This window comes from Protopterus annectens, chromosome 4.part0 (genome assembly GCF_019279795.1).
Source record: "Protopterus annectens isolate FY-2018-M chromosome 4.part0, PAN1.0, whole genome shotgun sequence".
Classification (NCBI taxonomy): domain Eukaryota; kingdom Metazoa; phylum Chordata; order Ceratodontiformes; family Protopteridae; genus Protopterus; species Protopterus annectens.
The window spans coordinates 290,889,978-290,900,761 of record NC_056733.1 but is presented as its reverse complement, the minus strand read 5'-3'; the positions used below and the strand labels follow the sequence as shown (position 1 = coordinate 290,900,761).

At 37.1% G+C, this 10,784-nt stretch overlaps 1 protein-coding gene across 1 annotated transcript in view; it reads left to right on the top strand.

The window, feature by feature from the left end:
- KREMEN1 (kringle containing transmembrane protein 1) overlaps positions 1 to 10,784 on the top strand; it is a 972,602-nt gene that overhangs the window by 728,339 nt on the left and 233,479 nt on the right. Inside the window, exon 4 of the mRNA XM_044068274.1 lies at positions 1,780 to 1,904. Coding sequence (XP_043924209.1) covers positions 1,780 to 1,904 — 125 coding nt within the window. The remainder of the gene's footprint in view (positions 1 to 1,779; positions 1,905 to 10,784) is intronic.

The window sequence follows — 10,784 nt, the reverse complement described above, 5'->3', positions numbered from 1 at the left end:
ATTTGGGGACTTGACTATGGCTCCTAGTTTGCAGTCATCTGTGAACTTCATTAGCCAGAGGCCTTCTGTGTTAGCCTGTACTTCAGAGAAGTAGATACCAAACAGGAGAGGTCCCAGGACGGAACTCTGTGGTACTCCACTTGTCATTGCTTTGATGTCAGATTTGGAGTCTGCAACTTTTACAGTGTGGGTTCTGTCAGTGAGCCAGTTGGCAACCCATCTTGTGACGTAGGGATTTATACCTAGTTTAGAGAGTTTAGCTGTAATTCCAGAATGGGGGATGGTGTTGAAAACCTTGGCGAGGTCAAGCTAGGCTGTGTGAACCACCTTACCCTCATCCACAGCTTTGGTGACTGCCTCAAAGAAGTCGATCAGGTTCAGGAGGCATGATCTGCCTTTCACAAACCCGAACTGGGTGGGATCCAGAGTTTGGAGATTACCAATGTCTTTGTTTATGAGTTCCATGATGATACATTCCATGGCCTTGCAGACCAGGCTCGTCAGGCTAATAGGTCGATAGTTCCTGGGATCAGTGGTGGCTCCCCTTTTGTGGAGTGGGATAACTGTTGCTGTGCGCCATTCAGTGGGCACAAAGCCTGATGTGAGGTTATTATTGAACATGGTGCTTAAGTGGGGAGCCAGTTTGTTCTGAAGTTCGTGTAAAACGCAGCCTGGGATGTTGTCCGGTCCCATGGATGCTGTGTTTTTGCTTTAGAGAGTTCAGCTTTTACCTGCATAGTTGTGATTACAGGGACTTTGCATTCTTCCTGTATAGATATGGGCCCTTTAGGGGGTGAGAGGGGGGTAAAGTTAGCACTGAACCGATCTGCCAGGATGTTGGCAATATCAGTTGGTTCTGTAATTTTCGTGCCTTTGTGCTGTAACTCAGAGCAGATCTGGGTGTTGCCATCTACATTCTTGACATAGCTATAGAATGCTTTGTGGTTGTCCTTGGATTGAGTGGCGATTTTGTTTTATTAGCTAGCTTTGGAGGATCTTATAAGGGATCTCAGCTTCTTACTGAGGCTGACCAGGGAGCTCCTCCACTCATATATATACTAGTGTGTGTCTATTCATACATATGTATTTATATCTTCATCCATAGCTTTATTTAGAGATGCAGCTTGCCAATTCCTGTCTTTGTGAAATAAACCTCTAGAGTACTGAAGTCAAAAATATAAAACTACTGTTAAAAGTGTTATTTCAGGGGCAAGCCCCATTGTACCTCCCCTCACATTGAAAGGCTACACCTTCATGCTTCCTACTACACAATGAGGAAAGTCAAAAAACTACCTTTATCCCTAGCTAATTATTTTGCAGCATTCTTTCTCTCTTCCTGCTTTCATATTGGTCACATACCCATAGAAAGCAATTTGTATGCCATTACCTCAGTTTTATTAGAATTAACAGAGAATAAGATATGAGCATTATATCATTCAAGAACCTTGTCATAACATTAGAATGACTATACCAGAGTTTATGATTATGTACAGGTCTCTCGGCCCTTTAAGAAAGATGTTTCATTCCTTATCTATGTGTTGTGTTCATGTAGTATTCCACTTGAAGTGTCGATTAGCTAGATTGTTATCAAATCCCTGGTTTACCTATTGTTTAGTTTTGTGCAACTAGCAGAGCACTACTGTATTTTCTACATTTTTTTTGAAGAAGCATAACAAAATTCAAATTTACAAAAAAATGACTTTCTATGTAGTCAATTTCACCAATTAGCAGTTAGGTCTTATGGTCAGGTGTAACCTCTGCCTTACTATTTCTCCTCAGTGCCAGGATACCTCGGTTGTTACAAAGACAGTGGTGACCCTCCTCCTCTGAGTGGCAGTAGTGAAACCTCCAACAAACTCACAATACAGACCTGTATTAGGTTTTGCAGGAATCAGCGTTTCCAGGTGAGTTATCAGATTTATTGTTATTGAAGAGTTGCGAATATTGCATGCATTAACCTTGCCCTTATACTGCAGTAATATACACAGCATGCATTGCATGACTGTGCACTATGAAAAAAATTAGTATATGTTCCTAAATGTGCAAGGGGTACACTGTGAATAACACAGTACAGAGTAAGACTATTGGTGCTGTTCCAGAATGTGTGCTACCTACAGTCTGTGAGATTAACACTCTAGGAAGTCCTGCTGCTGCAGAATCATAGCCAGGTCATCTGGGTCATCTGGTGCCCTGTGCAGTTCTTTAAACTGGCACTGCACTCAAGTTAAAGTTGAGAAGCAAATAAATAAATCAATAAATAAATAAAATAGTTCTCTTAAACTTGAGGAGAAAAAAAAAAAAAGAAAAGAAACTCTTCTGCTCGGAAACTGTAGTAACCACTTGCCAGAAGTGCTTCAGTGCTTCAGGTGTGATTGCAAATGCAGCATTGGCATTCATTTCCAAATTCCACACCACAATACTATACCTTTGTCACCTGCCAATCATGCTTCCAGCATTTTGCAGCAGGGGCTGCTGTCTCCTTCACCCTGCCCTAGTTATCATTTGCTGGGCACAGAAGAAGGGCAGTTACTCCACACAGTATTTGTGTAATTGCATATTCAGGGTATGGTATATTGTAATGGTTTTGCTTGTCCTATTGATAGAAATAGAAGACAAAATCCTTTTGCATTGTCCCTCCAATCTGTGTGTCCATCTCAACAAAGGACTGAAGCATTATGAACTTTTTAAAAAGGGCTAATATAGACTCACATTAATAAGAATGAATAAGGTATCACAAAAAACAACTGAAAATCAAAGGCAAGAAAAAACAAACTGCTACTAAACCCGCACAGCTCCTGATGCCAAACAGCAGGACTAAATGCCTCCCAAACACACATATGCTTGTTCTGGAAGTCAAAGGCAAAAACAACAAGCTGCTACTAAGCCAACACAGTTCTTAATTCCAAGCAGCAGAACTAAACACCTCCAATAAGCACAGTCAGAGAGGTGAAACTCATCAAAAATAAACTCAGCCAGATATCCAAACTCACTGAAGCAGGTCTTTTTAAATTCCAAAGGGATAAGCAAACAAGACGCCAATAAACGAACGACTTCAATTTTATTAAGCACCACGATACTGCTTTTCATCGGCGCCCTGCACCAACTTCTTCAGACTTTGAAAAATAACAACTCACACTTAAGTGTTGTTACATTTAAAGCCATTGCAAGCAAAGTCTATTACAAAACACACTCTCCAATTACCTTAAAGGAACAGGCACAAGTAGCTTCAATCTAACTAAAATGTTCCTATCCCATAAACACACAATATAAAAAGTTGTATGTGATATAAAATATACAACTGTAAAACTAATACTGTTCCTTACATAGCACTTAGATAATGCAATCAAAACTTAATAATATTATAAAAGCACACTTACTTTGAACCAAATACGCATAATAAGACTAATACATTAAAATAAATAATAAAAAAAAAGCATGCCATAATATTTCAAATATTGATAAAAAGACATTCCATCTTCCAAACATGGTATAAAATATATATCAAGATCACTCAGCCGATCCTATGTCCAAATCACACCCGATGTTATACCCCCCATGCATCATCTTTCCAAACTCCTCAGCTTAAGGACACAGCTGATAGATAACATACTATCGGGTGTGATTTGGACATAGGACCGGCTGAGTGATCTTGATATATATTTTATACCATGTTTGGTAGATGGAATGTCTTTTTATTAATATTTGAAATATTATGGCATGCTTTTTTATTATTATTTATTTTAATGTATTAGTCTTATTATGCATATTTGGTTCAAAGTAAGTGTGCTTTTATAATATTATTAAGTTTTGATTGCATTATCTAAGTGCTATGTAAGGAACAGTATTAGTTTTACAGTTGTATATTTTATATCACATACAACTTTTTATATTGTGTGTTTATGGGATAGGAACATTTTAGTTAGATTGAAGCTACTTGTGCCTGTTCCTTTAAGGTAATTGGAGGGTATGTTTTGTAATAGACTTTGTTTGCAATGGCTTTAAATGTAACAGCACTTAAGTGTGAGTTGTTATTTTTCAAAGTCTGAAGAAGTTGGTGCAGGGCCTACTAAAAGCAGTATCGTGGTGCTTAATAAAATTGAAGTCGCTCGCTTATTGGCGTCTTGTTTGCTTATCCCTTTGGAATTTAAAAAGACCTGCTTCAGTGAGTTTGGCTATCTGGCTGAGTTTATTTTTGATGAGTTTCACCTCTCTGACTGTGCTTATTGGAGGTATTTAGTTCTGCTGCTTGGAATTAAGAACTGTGTTGGCTTAGTAGCAGCTTGTTGTTTTTGCCTTTGACTTCCAGAACAAGCATACGTGTGTTTGGGAGGCGTTTAGTCCTGCTGTTTGGCATCAGGAGCTGTGCGGGTTTAGCAGAAGAATGAATAAGGTGATACAATCTTAAAAGTTTGTAAATTTTTTTCTTATTTTGAATAACTTAGGACAACATCTGTTGCAGTTGTAACATGGAAGTCACATTGTAACAGGAGAGAAAAAGCCCCATAACAGGTATTATATCTCAGCATCTATGTTAAACCATGACTTCCGTGGTGGTGCAGCGGTAGGGTTGTTGCCTCACAGCAAGAGGTTCTCCCGTTCGATTCTCGGCTTGGGTTGGGAGTGCCTTCTGTGTGGAGTCTGCATGTCCTCCCCACGGTCGAGTGGGCGTTCGAAAGACATGCATTGAATGGGCGTGCCTTCATTGAAGGTTGGGTGTCGGGCTGGCAACTCCACACCATAAAAACCAACTTCCAATCATTAGTGGACCAGAGTTCCACTGTGGTGACCCCTAACCGGGAAAAGCCGAAAGACAAATAAAAACAACATCTATGTTAAACCATATTCAGTGCTCTGTGTATTTTTCAGACCTGACTTTGTAGACAAGTTTTGGTTTGTAACCAGTTCCATAGTTTATAGAAAATGACTGTAAACTGTAGACATTTTACTGCAACTTAGTAAAACATAAATTTAATGAGACAAAATGTCAGCATAAATGGTCCATAAGTCTTTCTGATCTTATTTCCCCTGTCTTTTCAGACTCCCATTCTTGAAGCCCTAATTTGTTTACATATACCAGCTGTCCTAGTCTGTGTTACACACTTTATCTACACTCTCCTACTGTTGTAGTGCTTTGTAATGTCTAACATATACAAGATTCCCTTAATATAACCATCATGTCATTTCATATGCACACCAGCCTGCATAGCCTAACAACTCATTGTGCTTATAGTCCCAGAATTCCAGGGAAACAACATTAATTTCAAATGCTGCAATTGACAGATCCTGTAAGATGGTTGAGTGGTCAAAGTTGAAGTCCAACCTCTTCTAATAAGAGACTATAGAAAGAGTACTTCTCTGGCCTTAGGTAATTTTGGTGACACTATGCAAGCTAACTTCCTGTGGATTGATTTTGACACAAATTACAAATTATGCACAGAAGGGAACATTGTGTTTGCGTTGGCACCTTGAAAAGGTATTAAGCTTGATGTGCATATGCTGTTATTAAAATATAATGTGTATGTATCAGTTGCATGTGATGGCTGTGTTCATCTAGCAGGAGAGGACACATTGCCGCTTTAGTTATGGACCAATGCAAGTGGCATTGACAGTGATGAACACCATTGTGACTATTGATGAATTCCTGGCTTGAAGTGATGTCTGCACTGACTCGGAAATTAAACACAGACCTCAGAGTAGGCAGGTCATAGGGTGGGGTAAAGACAGGACTCACACATACATTCAGCAGATATCAACTTGCTGACACAGATTAAGGTAAGGTGCAGCCAGTGATTTAAACTTTCAAGGGAGATTTGAAATTACTTTCTTTTTCACAGATGATATTCCAGATTTCTTGCTTGGTCCTATAGGTTTTTACTGTGAGAACTTTATGTTCTGCTGCTATGCAATACTCTCTCCAAAGAAAAAAAACAGCCATTTAAGAGTAATAAGTCTGGAGCTATGCAGGCATTTGAGAAAAATGCTTTTGCACATAATGTTAAGCAGCTATACAATATGTACACTTTTCAGAAACTGAATATGCATTTAACCATTTGTTAACTTTTACAGTTGTAGTCAGCAGTGCATACTTGCAAAGTATGGGTACCTCCAGTACATTGATATAACCTGTAGTATACATTCTATTAGAAATGCAAATGTGATAAAATGGGCAGTTGCAGATAAAAACGGAGGTCAACTTTGCAGTGAATTACCAAACAAATGAGGTAGGCTGGATATGTGTGTTGTCCAGTTCTAGTTGTTTTGTGCAGTGGGTTACAGCACAACCATGTCCACAATGAAAAATATTATCAACATCCTCATTAAAGATTTTACTTTAAATATGTTACAGCATACCCAACCAGATAAACATAATACAGGATATACATGGCACACAAGACATGAACTTAGCTGATACAATGTTAAGCAATCCAAAATAACTGCAAGAGATCTATTATTCTCTCTGACTTTAACACTGGTCACACATAGATGTCAGCAACACTCAGTTCATGCAGACCATTTCAGTGACAGGTCATGTGCCTGTGGCACATAGGCTAGTCATGGCATTCATCTGTGGCAAGTGGGGTAGTCAAAAAGGAAGATTAACTAACTTGTTCTTCATGTGACGCTGTATTCATTTATCCTATAACGTGTGTTGTTGGATTGGCCCACTAGTTTATGACAGTATCCTTGTCTCATTACATTTAGATTTATCAACTCCCAGATTTCAGTTTTTTGCATTATGTGTGGGTCTGTAATACATTTATACACCCACACCCCTGCACACATGTCTGTGTGTGTTTACATGCGTGTGTGTGTATGTGCATATATTTTATATTAGAGAGAGAGAGAGAGCAAGAGAGAGAGAGAGAAAGAGAGAGAGAGAGAGAGATGTGTATGTACATGCATCCATATATATATATATATATATTTATGGGTCTACTTCTAAATTTTGAAGTTTCAAAACGTCGAATTTTTTATGGTCGAGACCATAAAATCGAAGTTTTCAAACTTTGAACCGCTTAAATGGAGATCACTGTGCAGCGCAGAATGGTATATTTACCATTTTTCTCATTGTACTGCGATCTCAGAGTTGTTATATTTAATTAGCAGGGGGTGTGGGGGGGTACAGGGCGGCTTTCCCCCCAGCAAAAACTTAAAAAGATTTTATTGTTTTTATTTTTTTTGTATTTACATTTCAACACAGTAGAACAAAACCACCTAGCAACACCCAAATGCCAAAACTGGAAGAGATAATGAACAAAATGAAGACAAAAACCAGTAAGACAGCCACCTTAAAGGTACACTTTAATATAAAATATAAAATAATAAAACAACAATGGATGAGCGCTTTCGCTTTTTATATTTTATATTGAAGTGTACCTTTAACATGGCTGCCTTACTATATTTTGTCTTCATATTTACATTTTGAAGTTTCAAAACTTCACTCATATAGTCTCGAACATAAGAAATTCAAAGTTTTGAAACTTCAAAGTTTAGAGGTAGACCCATATATAAATAGAAACACACACATAAAATATGTGTATATCTTTGTATAGTTGCAGTCTAAATATAGCAATTTTACCATTTAATCAGCACATTAAACAACATAAAGCAATGCAAGCAGTGAAGAAACACAGCCTATTTTAACTAATGTGCTAGAGCCCTCTAGTGGTTGATACTGATTTTTACTTTTACAGATACTACTGCAATAATTGTATAAATGCACACCTACCATGCACTGCCTCTATGTTTCTAACAAAAACAGACCATGCTCCTTATTTCCGCTAAACATACTAGACCAGCTATTGTACATAATAAGATGCATCTTGTGAAAAATAGATTTCTAGTTTAAGTTTCATGTGGATTTGTGGCAATTCTTTTGCTGTTGTTGGCCTGGATAACTTTTTATTCTTGGATGCATGCAGATTTTAATAATAATTCATCTGCCTGGCCAGTTATTAGAGTATACTGTTGTCAAATTAGTTTATACTCATTATAAACTATCTTATTCATCTGTTATGCAGCTTTTGTTTCTACTGTCAGCCTACTTCTTTTGTTTTACTTTCTTGGTTAGGAACTTTATAAGCTGTGAGTAACATACTTGGACATTAAGTTTATTACTGTCATTGTTATGTAAAAGTAATAGAGACAGGACAGCATGGGCCATCAGCTTCTGTTGCAGTCCTCCTTGTGGCACATAAATATTCATTGAGCTGTTTCACATATGTGTTTTTGTGTTTGGGCTGATGACAAAGTAACAATAATTCAGCTGCTTTCTTGAGGGATTTTTAAAATCCTTTAATCATTTGGGAGTTTCTGATGCTTGTAGTATAAACTTTGAGTTGAACTACATCAGTCTTTCCTTCGCTTTTGGATTACCCATGAGTGGCTATGTATTCTCCAGATCTTGCTATTCTATTCAACTCATGCAAGTATTCTGCTCTGTTCTTTTGTTTCCTTTGTAAAACAAACATGCCACCATCATTTCACCAAAGGGTGAAATGCATCCACTGTTGCCAAAATGGTGCAGTACTAGGATACCCCAATCTCCTCCCAGCTTCCTGTGCAGGTTGGAGAGGGCACTGGCACATAGCCAATCAACCTTAGGTATGGCAACATTTTTTTTTTAATTGTACATTTAATTTACTTGATGCTGTTAATATAAACATGTATAAAATATGTAGCTTAACGGTGGTACATGTTTGAGAATTTCATATCTTGCATCATTTCAAATTATTCTGTGATAAAGAAATATTATTGTCTCTGTCATAATTGGGTCCTTTCATCCAGAAAAAAAAAAATGCATTGAGCCTGCCTTTGATGTTTAATACAAATTGTTATGACTTTATTTCACTTTTGTGGTCATTTATAGGGTAATTACAGAAAACTTTCCATGTTTAGTGCTCTTTTCATGTATAGTAGCTACCAAGTGTATACAAAATAATGCTCCTTACTATAATTTTGGGACTTGTAATGCTGAGAAGAGTGTATATTAAACATTGCTCTTTAAACTTGTTTTTTTTTTCAGGAGAAAAGCCCCCTTGTACCCTGGATGTGGAGACAAGCCTTCCCATACCCCAGAACTTGTATATGCCAAACCTGTGATAGCCATTTCTTGGAGAAAAGGGAATATTCTAAGAAATGGCAATCTCAGACCATAAGTCAGGATTTTTAGCCATTCAGTCTCCATATAATGAGATTCCATATTGTGTGACCCAGCATTGTAAATGGCTACCCTGATTAATTTTGCTTTGAGTATCCCTTTAAATCTACCAAGATGCAAACAAAGGAGGAATATTTTTGGAAACTGCTTAGTAAGTTTTTATTATAAAGAAAACACTTTTAATTGATGAAGTGTGGTATGCTTCAATTGATTGTGAACCTTTCTATGAAAGGTTTACATTCAGGGTTATCCTTGTGTAGTACTTTGCATACATTGAGTTTACAGACTTGTATTAGCATATTGTGTAGCTGTTACAAGAGAACAGAAGAGAATTTGGTTTGTCACATGCTACAGCATATGCTTCTGGTGACACTTTTTGTAAAAGGCAGTTCACAAAGGGTCGCTGTATGCATAACAAGCTGTGGTTTTATATAGCACCATTGCACTGACATTTTTATGTTCACTTTTTAAGTGACACAGAAATAAAGGTTCCCTTCCATGACCTTTATTATCAGCAAAATGATAGGCACTGTAAGGTAAGTTCAAAACTGTAGCTTGCTTAAATAGCAGCACCCTGTGCTGTTTCCCAATCTGGCAACCCACTAGTCTAAGATAGGTGGAATTATTGGTCAAAATTCTACACACAGCTTTCTTCTGCCAAAACACAAATGCTGAAATCATAGTAGTCGGACGTTGTGTTTCAAATACATTACTGTTCTTTGAATTTGCTTAAGAAATTACAGCTGCAGATTCTTGACTTTGTATGCATATATGAAATGTTTATGTTTTCTTGATATAAAGGCAGTGTCAGATGTGATTATATTAAGCATCAGACTGAGCTTGTTTCCCAAATAAAACCTACATTTCTAATGAATGCCCTATTTCCAGTAAATGCCCTTTTATGATTTTCTGATCACAATTTTTTTCCCATGCATAATCTTCAGCATTTTGATTGAGATGTGAATTCTGTAACAGCAATTTCAACATATTAATTTCAATAGTATGAACTCAGTTTCGCTGTATTTGTTTCTGTGTATATACTGATTGTGAGTATGAGTCTTTTATTTTTAAAATGGTTCACATTGCAGTGTATACTAATCTCAGTGACTAATGTTTTGCAGGTCAGCAGTTTTATATTCCATGTCTCTGTGAAACAGACTGCAAAAATAACTGTTGTACTATGTTTAAACAAATCTGAGATCCCACTAGACATCCTTCACAGAAGTAAAAGCGTGATACAGCATAAGCACCTGGCCTTGTGCTAAAAGAAGAGAAACACAGTGCTGTTAGGAATATTTCATGTGAATGCCAGCTTTTCTGATAGTAAATCTGCAGTCACAACTTTTTTTAAGTGGCATTTATTCTTAAAAGTAATAAACATTGCATCTAGATAAAATAATGTGCTTGAAATATTGTTTGATTCCCATATATGTACATAGAAAAGTGCAATAAACAAGACAATTTCCTAGAGTATGTAACTCAAGAAATGATATGACAAGCCACACTATGGGGATGACTTATGGAAAATAAAGAGACCATGTCGTATATAAACAATGTATCCAAAAAGAGTACAAATGAGCAAAACAATAGAAATAATAAAGAATGTGCATATCACACAAAAATG